Here is a 20,748-nt window from a genome sequence, read left to right as displayed (position 1 = left end):
TAAAAATATACTAAAAACTAACTAAATCATACTAAAAACATACTAAAAACAATGCCAAAAAGCGTATAAATTATCCGCTCATCACCAAGCCTATAGGATAGAGGCGGTTCCGTTGAAGATATGCTGATCTCAACTCAAAGATAAAGATAAGATAAGATAACTAACTTATCTTATCCAAAAAGGTCACGTCTCACCACTATAAATACACTGAAGCACCCAGGTATAACTCATACTCTGATTCTACTCAATACCTGCTTAATACCCTTGCTAACTTAAGCATCGGAGTCCCTTGCAGGTACCCCCCACCCTCCGGGGACGAAGGATCAGCACCATCACCAAGTCCAACAAGTCGGACACACCAGCTCCGGCCACTACACACCTGCCGGACACGTCGGCTCCGACCGGCACAGAAGATCTCATCCGAGATCGACCTACAGTTTCAGGTAACCCCCAGAACAATTTTTAAAATTATTTTATTGAACTAGTTAACCAAAATTTAGTTATGATTTTTTAACCGGTTAACGACATTTTGAATTTTTTTATGAACACCCCTAATTAGCATAAGGAATCAAGGATGCATTTTCTTTGCACGTGATTTGGCCTAAATAATGGATCTTAGTCCCATAGCAGAAATGCATACAAAATTACATATGTATTTTTGTCACAACCAAGAATAGATGAAAATAAAATAAAGGATAAATACCTTTTTTAATCTCTGACCATTTTTCTGTGGGACATATCGCACCCTAATTATCACTAAATTTCGACCAATTTTTCAATAATCGATATAACTGGACCGATCAACCCTTGTAACCGGTTGTGAACGGGTTGCCTATATGACATGTTGGGTGGAGTCTGAGTTGTCAATGACAAGTGCCACGTGTCAAGAAGAATTGTTACAGGTGGCTAAATATCCCTTCCCTGCAACTGAAAGACATCGTCGCTTGGGAACTCATAAACCCCCTTTCTTCATAATACATTTACATTAATATCCTTCTTGATGTCACTCATTCACAGAAAAGCTTATCACTTCATCTTCCACCATTGTTTCCCTCCAAAACCTTTGGGCAAAGCTAGAATTGAAAATCTGGTAATGAGTCTACGACGGATGTGTGGAGGGTTTAGATGGTGATTGCATGACACGGCATTGAAAGGTTAGTTTCCTGTTTTGGTTTTCTCATTATGTTAGTTGACAATGAACTTGTTTTCCATGTATGTCTTTGAGGAATGAACTGCTTCTCGTTCGTTTTGATCAGTATGAGTTAATTAATAAAGTGGGTAACAAACGAGCACTATTTTTTATTAGGGTTCGGTAACGCTAGGTTTTGAGAAACGTGGTCAATATTAGATGTAATCAAATTCTTATGTAGTATTTTAGTGATGATATTCTTGGTTGTCATTGTTGTGCATTATAGTAAAATCTTTAATGATTCGTATTAAAAATGTTACAGATGTCTGTGTTTGTGATCCTTATATTTAACCATGGCGGAAAGCTTGTAAGAGCTACAAATGGTAAGCTGTGTTACTTAGGTGGGAAGGTAGAGAAATTTCCTCCAATGGATGTTGACTTCGTTAATAAGAAGGACCTGGAGGAACTGTTCAAGGGATTGGGGTATTTGGCCTACAAAGAAATTTACTGGCACGACCCAACTGATATTGCATTTGAGGATGATCTTCATGTACTTCATGGTGGCAAGGAGATCAACAATATGTGTGATTTCACTATGAGCCACAATCTGAATGAGTTCCACCTTTACTTCGAGCATGCAGTGGATACTCCTATTGTAACTGAAGATAATCCTGTGGTTGAGGAAATAGTTTTTGAAGATGAGCATGTGTTAGGGGTGACAGATTCTTCAAAATCATTGTCCTCATTATCTATTCCTATGAGAGTGCCAAAGTTGAAGCCTACAAGCCTCTTCCTCCTGGGTATGAGAGTGAGAGTAGTGAGAACTCTGTAGAGGTACAAAGAAAAAAGAAGAAGAAAGAAAAGTCTTCCTCACTTAAGACCATGGAAAAAAGAAGGGCCTCCAAGAGATATAGTAGTAAGAGAAGGAGGAAACATGTAAGTTACCTCGTCAATATTTTGCTTTCACTAGTATGCGTTGTGCTTAATTGAATTCTGTCCTCTAATATTCTGCAGGGTCTTATAAGGCAGTCAAAGAAGTCATGTCGAATGCACATCATAGGAACTGCATGTTGCATATGTGGAAGAATTGTGAATTGGAATTTAGAGATAAACAAGTAAAGGGGTGTGTTTGGAAAGTCGCAAAGAGCACTACTCCAATTCAGTTCAAGGCTGCCATGGATAGGTTGAAAATGGTGAGTAATGGAGCATGGGAATATATGAGTAAGTTTGATCCTAAGGTGTGGTGTAGGGCATTTGTTAGTCACTACCCTAAGAATGCTCTGTGACAAACAACATGTGTAAGTCTTGGAATGCGGTATAGTAGAGGCTAGCAAAAAACCGATTCTAACATAGTGTGAGGAGCTAAGGGTACATATTATGAAAAAAAGGGCCACACATAAGAGGATCCTAGGGACATACAAAGGAAAGTTGGCACTAGTGCAGCAAATGAAGTTGGATAAACTGATTAAGCCAAGAAGTCACAAGAGGAATGCTCACTGGCGTGGTGACAATGACAAGGTTGTATTTGAAGTCTCAAGAAATTCACACAAGCTTGGGATTAACCTGAAAAATCACATATGCACCTGTAATTTGTGGCAGCTCACAGGTTAGTGTACACTTATCAAATTTAGAGTATATGTTATATTTGAGTTGTACAGGTATGAAATTTAGGTCATATGTTCTATTTGAGCAATAGTTATAAAATTTAGATTAGATATTCTATTTGCTTAACAGGTTAGAAATTTAGATATTGTATTTGCATAACAGTTTTTTGAGACATTATGTTCTGTAGGTGTACTTTGTGTTCATGCTGTTGCAGCAATATGAAAGATGAGAGTTAAATCAGCTGAGAATTTTCTGTCTCCATTCCTTACTATGAAAACCATAAGGAAGACTTATGGTATTTGTTTCAACCCTGTAAATAGCAAAGAGTTCTGGGAACCATCTGACCAATTGAAACCTGATCCACTTAGAATTGTGAGGCCTGCTGGTAGACCAACTAAGAGGAGAAAGGAAGCAGTTCAACCTCCTGCACCTGTCGATGGCAACAAAGTCAGAAGGACCTTCCATGTTACTTGCAGCAAATGTGGAGAGAAAGGGCACTACTTCAAAACATGCAAGGGAGCCCCTAAAAATCCTAACCGGTAGTCAAAAGGAAAGAGACAGAAGAAGGTTTCTTTGGAAGTTGCACTAGTTAAGATGGGAACAACAATGAGGCTGCTGCTCTATCAACTGATCATGCACCAGTGGCTACTCCTCCAATTCAGGTTAACTAGATTATAGAGTAATTTCTAGTGCTAGTCAATTTTCATCCATGGAATTCTAGGCTAATGGTGGCCAACACCTGTTTCACATTTCAGGATAGAACCTCTGGCCAGAATCACAACCACCCTAAGCCTTAGAAACCTAGTTCAGAAGAAATTAGGATTAGAAATGTGAACTTTTTTTTTTGGATAAAGTCCTTGGCTGTTTATGTTGTGAAAGGTGATTGGTATTTGGTGTTTTTGCAACTCCGCACAACTAACCAGCAAGTGCACTGGGTCGTCCAAGTAATACCTTACGTGAGTAAGGGTCGATCCCATGGAGATTGCCAGCTTGAAGCAAACTATGGTTATCTTGTAACTCTTAGTCAGGAGATTAATAATAAAAAGGATTTTGTTTGTGAAAAGTAAAAGAGCATGAAAAGAATGGTACTTGTTATTCAATAATAGAGAGCAGGTTGAGGTTTCGGAGTTGCTCTGTCTTCTGAATTTCCGCTTTCCTACTGTCTTCTTCTTCCAAAAACGCATGTCCTTTCCATGGCAGGCTGTATGTTGGTGGATCACCGTTGTCAATGGCTACCATCCATCCTCTCAGTGAAAACATGTCCTCTACGGTGTCCCGCATGGCTAATCATCTGTCGGTTCTCACTTGTGTCATAATAGGATACATTTATCCTTTTGCACACTGTCACTGCATCCAACATTCGCGAGTTTGAAGCTCGTCACAGTCATCCCATCCCAGATCCTACTCGAAATACCACAAACAAGGTTTAGACTTTCCAGATCTCAAGAATGCTGCCAATTGGTTCTAGCCTCTACCACGAAGGTTCTGATCTCACGAGTTTGAGTGCTCTGTTGTCAGGAGATGCAGTTTCAAACTCGTGGATTAGAAACCCAAGAGATATACACTCAAGCTGTCGCCCAATGACTACGTTGAGCTCATGTAGAACGGAAGTGGTTATCAGACACATGTTCATAAGTTGGGGAATGATGATGAGTGTCACGGATCATCACATCCTCCATGTTGAAATACGAGTGAGTATCTTAGAATAGAAATAAACGTGATTGAATAGAAAACAGTAATAATTGCATTAATCCATGGAAACACAATAGAGCTCATCACCCCCACCTATAGGGTTTAGAGGTTCATACTGTAGAAGATACAATAGGATTTGTCAAAATGTCATAAGTTCCCAAATGAAAGTCTAAAAGTAGTTTTTATACTAAACTTGTAACCTAGGTTTACAGAAAATGAGTAACTAAGTGCAGATAGTGCAGAAATCCACTTTCGGGGCCCACTTGGTGTGTGTTTGGGCTGAGCTTTGAAGCTTTCACGTGCATAGGCCATCCTTGGAGTTAAACGCCAGCTTTGGTACCAGTTTGGGCGTTTAACTCCAACTTTGGTGCCAGTTCTGGCGTTTTACTCCAGAAAAAGGGTCTCTGGTGGGCGTTTGAACACCAGTTTGGGCCATCAAATCTCGGACAAAGTATGGAGTATTATACATTGCTGGAAAGCCCAAGATGTCTACTTTCCAAAGAAATTTAGAGCGCGCCAATTCGGACAAAGTATGGAGTATTATCCAGTTCGAGTGCAGGGAGGTCAGAATCCAACAGCATTTGTAGTCCTTTCTCAGCCTTTGAATAAGATTTTTTTGCTCAAGTCCCTCAATTTCAACCAGAAAATACCTAAAATCATAGAAAAGCACACAAACTCATAGTAAAGTCTAGAAATATAAATTTTGCATAAAAACTAATAAAAATATACTAAAAAGTGACTAAAACATACTAGAAACTACCTGAAAATAATGCTAAAAAGCGTATAAATTATCCACTCATTAGTATTTAATAGTTATTTACTATTTTTTATATTATTTTTTGCAACTGAATCAGGCTAAGTCTAAAAATAATAAGAAAAAGATGCTGATAAGCGGATATTTTATACGCTTTTTGACATCATTTTCATATAGTTTTTAGTGTGTTTTATTTAGTTTTCCTTATAATTTTATGGGTTTTAGTGTTAAATTCACATTTTTGGATTCTACTATGAGCTTTTGTGTTTTTGTACAAATTTAGATATTTTCTGGCTGAAATTGAGGAGCTGGAGCAGAAATCTGATTCAGAGACAGAGAAAGCATTGCAGATGCTGTCTGGATCTGACCTCCTTGCATTCGGAAAAGCTTTTCTGGAGTTATAGAAGTCCAAATGGTTCACTCTTAACGACTATGGAAAGCTGACTTCTAGAGCTTTTCAGAAATATATAATAATTCATACTTTACTTTGGATTAGATGGCCCAAAACTGGCGTCCAACGCCACCTTCTTGCCCTCTTTCTAGGCATCCAGCACGCCCAAAAGTGGAGACCAGCGTCCAAACGCCCAATGAGGACCCTCTAGCTGGCGTTCCACACCCAAGAGACCTCATAGCACGTGGATCTCATCAAAGCTCAACCCAAACACTCACCAAGTGGGCCCTAGAAGTGAATTTTAGCACCAAATAGACTGTTTTACCCTTACTAGTCATCTGTTTAGTATTTAAGGGATCTAATTCATGTAATCTAGAGCCCTTTGGATCATTATTCAAACCTTTTACATTATTTTCGGGTTTTACATAAATATGAGTTTCTAAACCTCCTAGGTTGAGGGGAGGAATCCTGCTGAGTTCAATGAATTAATAAAAGTATTACTGTTTTTCTCCGATCCGTGTTTGATCTATTTCTAAGATGTATATCCGATCCTCATCGTGGTGAATAAGATGATCGAACAATCAACTCTGTTCATTACATTAAGACGAACGTGCCTGACAAACACCCGCATCTACTTGGGTTTGTGTGAATATGTGACTGGAAAGCACGAGCCGACAACTATGTTTATACATCTCTCAGACAGTTTATCCACGACTTCGTTGGGGACTTCTTGAGACACTAGTTCAGCCGATTTCTGGGGAGATTAGGGTCTCCGTGTTATAAGCTAGAATCCAAAGAAGCAGCATTCTCTGATCCGGAAGATTCGACCTTGTCTGTGACACTTTGAGTGGGATCGCCAGGAGAATGACTTGCTAGCGCTTCACCCATTGTCAGATTGGCTGACCCCGGCCAATGGCGTTCAATCTATAGCAGAGGAGATCAATGACCACAACCCATAGCGTTAATCACATACAGCCTTCCATAGAAGAAGATCATTCACAAACAGAGAAGACAGTAGTACCAGTGTTAATTCAGAAAGGCAAAGCAACTCCAATCCTTAACTCTATCCTTAAAGTGTTAGCACCCTGTTATAAAAATCCTTAACCCTATTCCTATTAGTATTTAACCCATAATCCTAATACAACTCCGTATCTAACAACCAAGTCTTCTGATATGCTTGACTAAGACCTGCAAGATAACTATAGCTTGCTTCAAACCACAATCCTCGTGGGATCGACCCTGACTCGCTCAGGTACTTGGACAACCCAGTGCACTTGTGGGTACAGCAGTACAAAAGTGTGGGGATTCGTGCTACCAAGTTTTTGGCACCGTTGCCGGGGATTGTTGAGTTTGGACAAACTGACGGATTGTCTTGCTCCCTAAATCAGGTAATTTATGTTATTTTATTTTATTTGAGTATTTTATTTTTATTCTCTTCTTCTTCAAATTTTCAAAAAAATAAAAAAACTTTTCAAAAATATTTTTATTTTCTTTGTTTAATCTTTGTTCTCTGTTTGAGTCTTTTTGTTTATGTTCTTAGTAAATTTTTGCTTTTTTGAGTCCCTGTATTTATTAATTATAGCAGTTTTCGATTTTTTGGTATCTTCTTTTTAAAAACTTTTCAAAAATAATTTTTCTTTGGTTAAATCTTGTGTCAAGTCCTTAGTTTGGTGTCTTCTTGTTATTTTTCTTTAATTTTTAAAATTTTGTGTTTAATTTTCTAAAAATTTTTAGTTTGGAGTTCTTTTTATGTTCTTGTGTTCTTTAAGGTTCTTGAGTTTTGTTTTTTGTGTTCTTATTAGTATTCAAAGTGTTTTCGAGTCTTTTTTGTGTTTTGATCTTAAAATGTTTAAGCTTGGTGTCCCTTTGTGTTATCCTCCAAAAGTTTTGAAAATAAGAGGTGCTAGATCTAAAAATTTTAAATCTTGTGTCTTTTACTTATTTTTCTCTCTTCTCATTAAATTCAAAAAAAATATATCTGTTTTATTTTTATTTTCACAAAAATTTTCGAAATTTTAAATTAAAAATTCAAATTTCAATTCAAATATTTTTATCTTATCATATCTTAGTTGTCAAGTTTTCAAAAATCAAAATTATATCTTTTTCAAAAATCTTATCTTTCTCAAAATCTTATCATATCTTTTTCAAAATTTAAAAATCTTATCTTATCTTTTTTCAAAATTCAAAATTAAAAATCTTATCTTTTTCAAATTTCAAACTTTAAAATTAAATCTTTTTCAAAATCAAATTTCAAAATCTTATCTTTTTAAAATATTTTTCAAAGTTTTTTAATTTCTTATCTTATATATCTTTTCTAACTTCCAATTTTAAAATCATATCTTTTTCATACCTTTTTAATTTCTTATCTTATCTTTTCTTATCTCTTATCTCTTATCTTATTTTTAAAATTCAAATCTTTTCTATCTTATATCTTATTTTAAATTAAAACCTTTTCTTAATTAATATCTTATCTTCTCTCTCTTCTTTTTCAAAACTACCTAACTCTCATCTCTCTTAATTTTTGAAAACTATATCTCTTCTTCTCTCTCTTCTTTTTCAAAACTTCCTAACTAACTCTCATCTCTCTTAATTTTCAAAAACTTCTTCTTATTCTCTCTCTTCTATTTTGGAAAATACACTAACCAATTTTCAATTCATTTTAAATTAATAACCTTCCATTTTGAAAATAATTAATTAATAAATAAAAACAAAATATTTTAATTCTTATTTACTTTTTCTATTTGTACTTCTCTTCTTCTAATTCTTCTGCTTCTCTTCTCTTCTTCTTCACATCTCACTCTAAGGAGGAGCTTCTTGCCTATTGGCACAAAGATACTTCTTCTTTTCTTTCTTTTTCTTCTTGTTTATGACTAGGAACAGAGATAAAGAACCTCTTTTTCATCTTAACCCTGAACCTGAAAGAACTCTAAGGAGGTGTTTACAACAAGTTAAAGCACAACACTCCAGAAAAGACCTTTCAAAAAGTTTTGAACAAGAACTAGAAGACATGGTTGAACCTGAAGGTGATGCCAGAAAGGTCCTTGTTGACTTCACCATGCCTACCTCTAACTTTTATGGCAGAAGTATCTCTGTACCTATCATTGGAGCTAACAATTTTGAGTTTAAGCCTCAGTTAGTCTCTCTTTTACAGCAGAACTGTAAATTCCATGGAATTCCAATGGAAGATCCACATCAGTTTTTAGCTGAGTTCTTACAGATCTGTGATACTGTAAAGACTAATGGAGTTAATCCTGAAGTCTATAAGCTTATGCTCTTTCCTTTTGCTGTAAGAGACAAAGCTAGAACATGGTTGGACTCACAACTATACAAGCAACTGATCATGAGATGTCCTCTTGACATGCTCTCAGAGTGGTCCATCATAGGCGTGTTCTATGAAGGCTTGTCTGAGATATCCAAGATTTCATTGGATAGCTCTGCAGGTGGATCCCTCCACTTAAAGAAAATGCCTGCAGAAACAAGAGAGCTCATTGAGATGGTTTCAAACAACCAATTCATGTACACCTCTGAGAGGAATCCTGTAAATCATGGAATCCCTCAGAAGAAAGGAGTTTATAAAGTTGAGACTCTGAATGCCATCCTAGCTCAGAATAAGATCTTAACTCAGCAAGTCAATATGATCTCCCAGCATCTGACTGGAATGCAAACTGCAGTTGGCAGTAATAAAGAAGCTTCTTTTAAAATAGAAGCTTATGATCCTGATCAACCCACCATGGAGGACGTGAATTACATGGGAGAACCCTATGAAAACACTTACAACACTTCATGGAGGAATCATCCTAACCTCTCTTGAAAGGATCAACAGAAACCTTAGCAAGATTTCAATAACAATCAAGGTGGTAGGAACCAGAATAGGTTCAACAACAGACCACCATTCCCATCTTCTCAAGGGAATATGGAGACCTCTGAGCAGAGCCTTTCTGACTTAGCCATTCTCATCTCCAGCCTCACTAAGACCACCCATAGTTTCATTAATAAAACAAGGTCCTCCATTAGAAACTTGGTGGTACAGGTTGGTCAACTGAGCAAGAGGATCCTGACGAACGGACTTTCTATCGGTAAAGAAATTCGCAAATAAATTCTCGTTGTAAGTATAGTTTCTAAACCAACAAAGAATCCTTTCGTACAAAAGTTTAGGTTGTCACTTAAGCAAAACCAATAAAATTTATAACCAAAGTATTTAAACCTCGGGTCGTATCTCAAGGAATTGCAGGGAAGTATGATTTATTATTGGTTATGGAAAAAAGGTATATTTTGGGTTTTTGAAATAGAGAACAAGTAATTTAAATGGCAAGAAAAATAAATTAATAATTATAAAAACTCTTGGCAAGGTATGAGAAGTGGAAATCCCATCCTAGTTATCCTTATCATGTGTGATGAGAATTGTTTGTTGCTCCCAGTTAGTTAACCCTTACTAAATAAAGGAAAGTCAAGTGGAATAATTAACTTGATTCCTCAAGTCCTAGTCAATTCCTATGGAAAGATTAGCTTTAGAGGGATCCAAATCAATCAGCAATTTCCAATTCTCAATCAACCGCTGAGTTTGACAACTCAAGTGTTACCAATTACTTAACCAAAGCCAAAAGGGGAAAAATCTAAATTATTTATATCATAAATAGAAGAAAGCAATCATAAATCTGAAATACCTCAAATTGCATTAAATAGAATATTCAAATCTAACATGAAGAGTTCATAAGCCAATTTGGCAACATAAGTAATTAACAAGTAAAAGCATTAGAGTAAATAAAAGTAGAAGAGAAACATAAATTAAAGGAACATTGAACCTGGAATCTGGATAAGAAGTAAACTTAACCTAAGAGAAATCCTAATCCTAAAACCTAAGAGAGAGAAGAGAACCTCTGTCTCTAGAAAACTACATCTAAAACCTAAAATTGTGAATTTGAATGTTGTGTCCATCTCCCTTTTGAATGGATACATTCCCCCACTTTATAGCCTCTAATATGTGTTTTCTGGACTTGAATTTCGGTCGAAAAGGATCCAGAAATCGCTAGGGGCGAATTCTATAACTTTCTGCACGTGGCGTCCGTCACGCGTGCGCGGGGTTTGGAAGTTTTCCTTGTCCCACGTACGCGTTAGTCATGCGTACGCGTTGCTCGTGTTTTGCGCTAGGCATACATCCGCATCATCCATGCGTGCGCGACGCTTGGGCTCTGCACGAGTCACGCGTCCGCATCGTCTATGCGTGCGTGTCACTGCCATTTCCTTCAAAACTTCATTTTCTTGTATTCCTTCCACTTTTGCATGCTTCCTTTCCATCTTCTAAGCCATTCCTGCCCTATAAAGCCTGAAATCACTTAACACACATATCACGGCATCGAATGGTAATAAGAGGGGATTAAACATAAAAAATTTAGGGACAAAGAAACATGTTTTCAATCATAGAACAAATTCTAGGAAGGAATTGTAAAACCATGCAAATAATATGAATAAGTATGAGACTAGTGGATAAAATCCACTCAATTAAGCACAAGATGTACCACGAAATAGTGTTGCATCAGATCCCTGAGACTTCTCCAAATACTCTTCCTAGTAACACTGAGGTGAACCCAAGAGAAGAGGGCAAGATCACAACCATGGAGGTAGAGGCCAAATCAGAGGAGAATGGGAAGGCGTTGAATACCAATGAAGAAGCCTTCACTGGGCATTCAACATCCACAATGGCAGTAAGCCTGGCATTAAACGCTAGTGAGAAATCCCTCATTGGGCGTTCAACGCCCATCCTAGTAGCAGAGCTGGCATTGAACGCCAGCCAGGGAGCACTGGCTGGGCGTTCAACGCCCAAACAGGCAGTCATCCTAGCGCTAAACGCTAGGGAGGAACCCCTCACTGGACATTCAACGCCCAACCAGGAAGGCTTTCGGGCGCTGAATGCCAGTGAGGAACCCTTCACTAGGCATTCGACGCCTAAACATGCAACCATTCTGGCACTGAATGCCAGTGAGGAACCCCTCACTGGGTGTTCAACGTCCACTCACCCAGGGAAGCTGGCATTGAACGCCAGCAAGGACATCTCTACTGGGCATTTAATGCCTAGAATGCTAGAGGGACTAGCGTTTAACGCCAGTCAGGGTGGACAGCAAGGGCGTTCAATGCCCAATAAGCTAACAGAGCTGGCATTGAATGCCAGCCCAAGCACACCCTTTGAGTGCCTAAATCCTACTCAAGAACCCTCTAGCCCAGAACCAAAGAAAACCATAAAGACAACTGAGGTTCCTTTGAATGCACTTTAGCAATGCATGAGTTCTGATAACTATTGATCCTCGAATGAGGATGAATACACTAGGGAAGAGCAAGTTGCTCATTTCCTAGGAGCTCTAATGAAGTTGAAATACTAAGATATTTGGTACAAAGCCTCTGGAGGAAGAACCTCCACTGCTCACCAAAGAACTCCATGCTTTGGTTCAGCAAGAGCTAACTCAGAAGCTTCCAGACCCTGGACGCTTTCTGATTCCTTGCACCATAGGCACCATGACATTTGATAAGGATCTGTGTGACCTAGGGTTAAGCATCAACCTCATGCCACTCTCTGTAATGGAGAAGATGGGAATCCTTGAGGTACAAGCTGCACACATCTCATTAGAAATGGCAGATAAGACCATGAAGAAGCTATATGGCTTAGTAGAGGATGTTTTGGTGAAAGTTGAAAACCATTACATCCCTGCAAACTTCATTGTCTTGGACATTAGATGGGATGAGGATGACTCTGTCATCTTTGGAAGACCTTTCCTAGGCACAACCAATGCCATCATTAATGTAACTAAGGAAGAAATGACCCTACAATTTGGGGAGGACCACATCTTATTCAAGATGCCTCATCCCAATTCTCCCTCTAAAAGAGAGATAACTGTGCAACACCTAGTGTGCCAACCCTCTCTTTCTGTGCAGAGCCCCCAAACATCAAATCTAAGTTTAGTGTTGGGCAGCCATCAACAAGCTCTAAGCACAAAGGTACTAAAAAGAAAGTACCTAAAGGCTGGAGGGACAAGAAAGTTCCTACTAAAGGCCTCTCACCTGGCATGAGAGTTGTCTTCACCAAGAATCTAGTCCTACCACATACAGTGAGCCGTGTCTTCTCTCTAGAGATGTAAAGCTCATTTATGAGAGGACAGGAAGAAAGTTCACTGTTAGGGGCAAAAATCTAAGCCCATACTCACCTATGTAAGGAGCTAAACGTCAAGCTAGTGACGTTAAAAGAGCGCTTGTTGGGAGACAACCCAATCTTAATTAATTATTTATTTCCTTTAATTTTGTTTTGTTTTCTTTTAGAGTCATGATCATATGCAGCATTCAGAACAGAGATAGAATTTCACAACAGTAAAAAATAGAACACTCCGGATGGAGTGTTAAACTTGAATGCCAGCCATGGTGTCCCTACTGGGCATTCAACACCCCTATTGGGCAGTATTGTTGGCGTTGAACGCCAGCCAGGGAGCAACCCCTGGGCATTCAAATGCTAGTGCAGAGAAGCAAGGAATCTGGATTCCTTAGCCTCTCAGGACCTGCGGGTCCCACAGCATCTTCACCTACCCTACCTACCCCACATACTTTCACACTTTCCTATAAACCCTAGCCCAATCACATCCATACCACTTTCCTATGACCATCATAACTCCCACCTACCCCCACCCACCTCAAAATCAAATTTCCCACCCAAAACCTACCCTATGGCCGAACCCTAACACTATCCCCATCCTATAAATACCCCTCTTCTAACCCTTCATACACACACCTCATACACTCATAACACCCACAAGGCCGAGCCCTCTCTCTCCCTCTCTATCCTTCCATTTTCTTCTTCTTCTACTCCATTCTTCTCCTTTCTTTATTTTTGCTCAAGGACGAGTAAAGTTTTAAGCTTGGTGTTGGAAAAGCATAGCTTTTTTCTTTCCATTACCATTCATGGCACCCAAGGTTGGAGAACCCTCTAGAAAAAGGAAAGGAAAGGCAGTAGCCAATCCCTCTGAATCTTGGGAGATGGAGAGATTCATCACTAAAGCTCACCAAGACCACTTTTATGAAGTAGTGGCTGAGAAGAAAGTGATCCCTGAGGTCCCTTTCATTCTCAAGAAGAATGAGTATCCAAAGATCCGAGAGAGATCCGGAGAAGAGGATGGGAAGTAGATAAATCCATATTTGATGATGATTTTTGGTTGAAATTGAATGGATTTCATCATATAAACTTGCATTTATTCCCTTAAATAGCATGTTTTTGAACTTTCCTCCTAATTTATGCTTGATTATGAAAACATGCTCTTTTGTGCCTAATTTAGCCTATTTTTTCCATTTACCTTCCATTCGATGTCTTGATGTTGTTTGTGAGTGATTTCAGATGTATACGGTAGGAATGGCTTGGAGAGAATGGAAGAGGAACATGCAAAGAGGAAGAAGCAGGAAGAATCAACAGAGAAGAGCACAGTAATGTGTGCGTACACACAGACCTGCGTGCGTACGCACATGCATCAAAGCAGAGCGATGCGTGCGCGTGAGCTGCATCGTGCATGTCGTGTGAACATTCAGAGATTTTGGCAGACGTGTGCGCACTACGCACAGGTGCCCGCACATGCCTTCATTAAAATTACACGTGACTGGTGATTTTGGTGGGTTGGAGGCTCATTTCTAAAGCCAATAGCTCATAATGAAGGGAAAAAGGAAGACCATAGCATAGCATAACATTAGGGTAGCTTAGGAGTAGTAGTAGGAAGCTTTAGAGTAGTTTTTCTCTAAGTTTTTCATCATCTCTATTAGGGTTTTATATTCAAGTGCCATTTCCATTTTTTGATCTTGGATTTTGCTAGCTTCCATTATAAGTATCTCTTTGTTACTACTCTTTATATCTACATTATTCATACTCTTTCTTATAGTTGAAGTCATAGTTAAATTTTACTTACCTTTGCAATTTTAATTTCTTGTTGATGAATTTGATGATTGATGATTACTACATGCTTGCATGAGTTTTTATTGTTGATTGAGATCATTTATTACTTTTAGTTTCAAGCTTTTTCTTATTTTTCCTATGTTTAGTGTTTTTGCCCACCAAGTGTTTGACAAAATGCCAATTATGGTTATAGGCTAATTTTCTACCTCTTGGCTTGGGAAAAGTGAGAAATTGGGTTCCTAGAGTTGGAAAGTCGAACATTTAGTGGTGATTCTTGGATTGTTAATTGTTCTTGTTCCCACTAACGCTAAATTGTTACTAAGGTAATTAGCAAGCAATTTAGGATTTGTAACACTTATGCTCATTTAACTTACTCTTCGATGTGAGAGTTAATCAAGTGAGATTAATCCATTCTAATTGTCATAGTTGTGGTTTCAACAAGGAAAGGACCCTTAGCTCATTCCAATCCAAGATCCCATTTATGCTTTAAATCTTTCACACACATTTACATTAATCCTTTTTATACCTTACTTGTCTATATTACATAGTTAGTCCTTTAATTCCTTTATTAGTTCATTTATTACAATTTTGAATGTTATTTTATTTCTTTATATGTTCATCTCTTTATTAAAAACCCCTTGAGCATCACAACCAGAATTCTACACTCATTGGTCTCAAGTGTCCTTGGGAGACGACCCGAGAACTAAACACTACCGGAATTGAATTGGTTTTGAATAGTGACATCTTTGAATTCAAACTTTGATTAGGAGTTGATTGTGGGTTTGGTACTATACTTGCAATGCTAATTCCATTTTTGAGGAAAATTCTTAACCTACTCTCGGCTAACCATCAAGTTTTCGGCACCGTTGTCGGGGACCACTTTAAGTGCAAGGAGTGCTATAATTTTGGTTGTTGTAAAGATGTGAATAGTGTGAATACTTGATTTTTTGTTTGCTACTTGGCACTAATTGTAGATAGCGCTTCTGTCTAGCTAGTCTTAGTGGTTATTGATTATTAAGTTGGTTTTCGTTTATTTTCCTATTCTTGTTTTGCTTTTCGTAATTGCATGCTTTCATTGATTCCTCAGTTGAATGACACAGTCACTTCCAGATCCGAGCTTGGCCCCTTTTGATCTGGAAATAGAAAGAACTTTAACTCATATTAGGCAAGCTAGGCACCGGCTAGCATTTATGAATAGTGAATCGGGCTCTCTTGAAGAGCACACCAATTCACTATCACCATCAACCCGTCACCATCATTCTTCAAATAACGAGAAAACCTTATATTCATCTGTGGGGAGTGCTGAAATCTCTTTGAGTGAATCAGGTGACAACACCATGGCAGAGCCACCTCGTAGAATCACCTTAAGGGAAGCCGGAGCTCCGAATATCAACTTGCAACCGATACAAATCCGGTATCCAGATTTGGATCCAAACTTTGAGCTCAAGACCGGAATGATAAACTTGCTCCCCAAGTACAATAGACTACCCGGAGAAGACCCTCTTAAGCATCTAAAGGACATTCAAGTTGCATGCTCCACTGCTTGAAGACATAGGTTGGATGAAGTAGCAGTTATGGTTTTCACTTTTCCTTTATCTTCGGAGGGGAAAGCGAAAGAATGGTTTTATACTCAACCGAAAGATGTGATTTCCAATTGGGACTTGCTGCGTAAGGAATTTCTGGAAAAGTTTTATCCACCTCAGAAAACAGATTGGCTACGAAAGAAAATCTCTTGCATTATGCAAAGAGATGGGAAAACTCTTTATGAGTACTGGGAGAGATTCAAAAAGTTGTTGGAAGCTTGCCCCCACCACCGTATTGACGAGTTGGTGCTTATCAGTTACTTTTGTCAAGGGATGAACCCCCAAGACAAGCTTCTTCTAGATGCCTCAAATGGAGGATCCCTCACCAAAAACAAGACCGCTAAGGAAGCTTAGGAAGTCATGGTGGACTTGGCGGACTCAACTCAACACTCAAAGGCAAGAAATCCACAACCAAAAGCTATAAGCGAAGTTTCTCCTTCTGGAGATGCCATTTTGACCATGACCCTCGGTGAGAGGACAATTTTGTTGAGACAAATCACCCAAGGGCAACAGATTTCCCAAGCTTTGCTATCTCCTCCACCTTAACTTCCAAGAATCGAAGGACCACCATGATCATTCAATATTTGTGCTTGTAGCGGCCATTACACTGATAAGTGCCCTCAACTCCAAGAGGACACTACATTAGCGGTAGCCAATCCATACCTACAAAGGTCCAACTACAATCAAGGAGCTCCTCAACATGGAGGAAATCAAAACCAAGGATGGAGGGATAATTCTAACCAAAGGTGGAACCAAGCCCCTCAAGCTCAACCATACCCAAATGAGCAAGCCTACTATCATCAACATCCCCAAGGTCAACCACAATACCAACAACCTTACCAACAATCCTACCAACAACCACCACACGCTCAACCTCAAGGGATGTATCAACACCTAAATAGTAGATCTACCCTTCTCAAGGCAATCAAGCCCCTCCTCCTAATCAACCTTACATGAATGACACACTTCAATCCTTTATGCAAGAGCAACGGGATTTTCACAAGAAGCAAGAAACATATATGGATACTATTGCCGAAGCTCTCTCCCATTTGACTCTTTCTCCTCTGACTACACAAAATGTCCAGCAAGCCTTAACTTCTAGTGGTCTACCTTCTCAACCCCAACCAAATCCAAAGGGAAGCATCAATGCTATCACCCTTAGGAGTGTGATAAACCACTATTTTATGGTTTATCTTGTGCTCAATTGAGTGATTTTTATCAAGCCTTTGCCCACTTATTCATATGATTTGCATGATTTTACATTCTCCTTCCTGATTTTGTGCTATGAATGAAAACATGCTTCTTTGGCTTTTAGTTTCTTTTATTTAAATCCTCTCTTATTATCATTCAATGTCTTGATATGTGTGTTAAGTGATTTCAGAGATTACAGGGCAGGAATGGCTTAGAGGATGGGAAAGAAAGCATGCAAAAGTGGAAGGAATACAAGAAGTTGAAGAAATTGCTAACCCGTCCAGCCTGACCTCTTTGCACTCAAACGGTCATAACATGAGCTACATAAGTCCAAATGAGATGGTTCTAGTTGTGTTGAAAAGTTAACATCCGGGGCTTCGCAACGATATATAATTTGCCATAGCTGCCTCGAAGTTAGGTGATGCGAACGCGTGAATGACGCGCCCGCATTGCATCTGTGAACTTCAATCCACGCAAACGTGTGGACGACGCCTCCGCATCACTTTCCCGTGACCTATACGTCCCAGAGCGATTTCTGAGCTGTTTATGACCCTATTTTCGGCCCAGAAAGCACAGATTAGAGGCTATAAAGTGGAAAAATCCATTCATTCATCGGAGAGACTTCAGATCAGATCATAATTCTCTTTTCATATTTTAGATGTAGTTTTTAGAGAGAGAGGTTCTCTCCTCTCTCTTAGGATTAGGATTAGGATTCCTCTTAAAGGATTTAGGAATATTTTCATCTTCTTTATCTCAGGTTCAATGTTTTTTTTATTTATTTTCTCTTTTATTTGTTTATGAACTTTTCATGTTAGGATTTTCTTAATTAATATAATTTGAGGTATTTCAGAATCATGATTGCTTTCCTTTATTTATATAAATAATTTAGATTTTTTCCTTTTGGCTTTGGTTGATTAATTGGTAACTCTTGAGTTTTCAAACTCATCGTGATTGATAATTGATATCTTTTGCTGATTGATTTAGATTCCTATAACTCTATTCTTTCCTTGGGATTTGACTTGGACTTTAGGAGTTAAATTGCTTTGTCCACTTAACTTACCTTCATGGTTAGAGGTTGACTTAGTGGTTGCAAAAATATAATTCTCATCACCATTGATAAGGATAACTAGGATAGGACTTCCAGTTTTCATACCTTGCCAAGAGATTTTCTAATTATTAATTTATTTTTCTTATCAATTATATTATTTGTTCAAACCTTTTCAAAACCCCAAAATACACCTTTGCATAACCAATAATAAATCATACTTCCCTGCAATTTCTTGAGAAGACGACCCGAGGTTTAAATACTTTAGTTATCAATTCCAAAGGGGTTTGTTACTTGTGACAACCAAACATTTGTACGAAAGGATTTTCTGTTGGTTTAGAAGCTATACTTACAACGCAATTATATTTTTATATTTCTTTACCGATAGGAAATCCGATCGTCAGAGTGGCACCAATTTAGATGAAATTGGTGTTGTGCCTACAAGTTTGAGCGAGGAAACCGACAATGAAGAGATGGGAGATGAAGTGGAAGTGATGAAAGATGAGGAGAAAAATGTTGTAAAAGGTGAGGAGGAACCACTTAAGGTCAATGAGCTAAAAAGGAAGAACCCGCTTAAAGAACCTATGCCAATTCCCTTTCCAACTCTAGCTAAGAAGGCTAAAAAGCAAGAAGAACTTGACCCCAACATGGTGGAAATTTTTAAGAATGTTGAAGTCACCATCCCTCTCTTTCAAGCCATTCAACAAGTGCCCAAATATGCCAAGTTCCTCAAAGATGTCTGCACACATAAGGACAAGATTGGTGAGCTCAACAAAAGGCCGGTGGATGATTCTATCTCTTCTCTAATTCCTAAAAAATGCAATGATTCCGGTCCATGTTTGGTCCATGTTTGGTTACTTGTGTGATTGGTGGGATGAAGTTCATGGATTGTATGTGCGACTTGGGGGCATGCGTAAGCATTATGCCACTCCCGATTTATGAGAGATTGAACTTGTCACTACTAAAGAGGTCTGGGGCGAGATTTGTGTTGGCAGATAAAAGTATTGTATCAGTTGTGGGAATTGAGGAAAATGTCCTAGTTGACATCTGAGGATTGCTCTTCCCTATAGATTTTCACATCCTGGAGACCCCTCCCATTGACTTTGACAAGCCATCATCCATACTCCTTGGAAGGCCATTTTTGAAGACATCCCATTTCAAGATGGATGCACATTTGGGAGTCTATTCTTTTCAGGCCGATGGCAAGCTAAGGTAGTAAAATTCACTTTAGAGGAATCCAAGAAGCCCATTCTCGAAGCCTATTCTATCTTTGGGTGCGATATAATTGAAGATCAAGTGATTGAGGTTAGCAAGGAGCAAGAAGAAGAGAATGTTGCTAAGAAGTCTAGTTCAATGGATAACACTCAACCTAAGCATGCCAACGATTTGGAGATTTTCCTCCTTGGAGAAGCGTCAAATTGATCAATGAAGCCATGCAAGTCCAACTTAGGACTCTAAACCAAAGTTCTTGGTGGGAGACACCCCACCATGGTAACATTGTTCCAACTTTATCTTTTGTTTATAGCTCTTTGATTTAGTTACTTTCTTGTGATATGATGATTAGCTTAGGTTTGGTTTTATATTTTTGCGTTAGATAAGTTGAATTGCTTGTGGATCATGAATTTATGAATGTTTGTATGATTTGGGGTTGATATGTTGATGCACTAAGGGTTTGTACCTTAGTTTTTGAAAGAAAAAATTTTTGTCAAACAGGGCATCTGTACGTACGCACCCTGCTGTGCGTGCGCACATAACTGTGATTTTCACTATCTGTGCGCGCGCACAAGCCTGTGCACCCGCACACGCCTTGCAGTGCCCTTGCTCGCAGTGCCCTCTGCTCGCAGCGCCAGCACAGCCTGTTTGCAATTGGTGCACAAAATTGCAATCACACTTTTGCAACCCCGCACAACTAACCAGCAAGTGCACTGGGTCGTCCAAGTAATACCTTACGTGAGTAAGGGTCGATCCCACGGAGATTATCGGCTTGAAGCAAGCTATGGTTATCTTGTAAATCTTAGTCAGGATATCAGAAATTATCAGGATTGATTGTGAAAAGTAAAAGAACATGAAATAAGTACTTGTTTTGCAGTGATAGAGAATAGGTTGAGGTTTTGGAGATGCTACATCTTCTGAATCTCTGCTTTCCTACTATCTTCTTCTTCAAACACGCAAAGCTCCTTCCATGGCAAGCTGTATGTAGGGTTTCACCATTGTCAATGGCTACCTCCCATCCTCTCAGTGGAAATGTTCAACGCACCCTGTCACGGCACGGCTATCCATCTGTCGGTTCTCAATCAGGCCGGAATAGAATCCAATGATTCTTTTGCGTCTGTCACTAACGCCCCGCCCTCAGGAGTTTGAAGCTCGTCACAGTCATTCAATCATCGAATCCTACTCAGAATACCACAGACAAGGCTTAGACCTTCCGGATTCTCTTGAATGCC

At 38.8% G+C, this 20,748-nt stretch overlaps 1 protein-coding gene across 1 annotated transcript; it reads left to right on the top strand.

Moving 5' to 3' along the window:
* The first annotated feature begins 2,959 nt into the window (after nt 1–2,959).
* Nucleotides 2,960–3,277, top strand: LOC110272973 (uncharacterized). Its single transcript, XM_021125773.1, has one exon. It carries the CDS (start codon nt 2,960–2,962, stop codon nt 3,275–3,277), a length of 318 nt encoding a protein of 105 aa, XP_020981432.1.
* The last annotated feature ends 17,471 nt before the right edge of the window (nt 3,278–20,748 follow it).

Source organism: Arachis duranensis, chromosome 6 (assembly GCF_000817695.3).
Source record: "Arachis duranensis cultivar V14167 chromosome 6, aradu.V14167.gnm2.J7QH, whole genome shotgun sequence".
Classification (NCBI taxonomy): Eukaryota; Viridiplantae; Streptophyta; class Magnoliopsida; order Fabales; family Fabaceae; genus Arachis; species Arachis duranensis.
The sequence above is the reverse complement of the archived record's forward strand: the minus strand, read 5'-3'. Positions and strand labels throughout refer to the sequence as shown.

What these genes read in the sequence shown, in the direction of transcription:
- LOC110272973 (XM_021125773.1), top strand. Translation starts at nt 2,960, where the DNA reads ATGAGAGTTAAATCAGCTGAGAATTTTCTGTCTCCATTCCTTACTATG.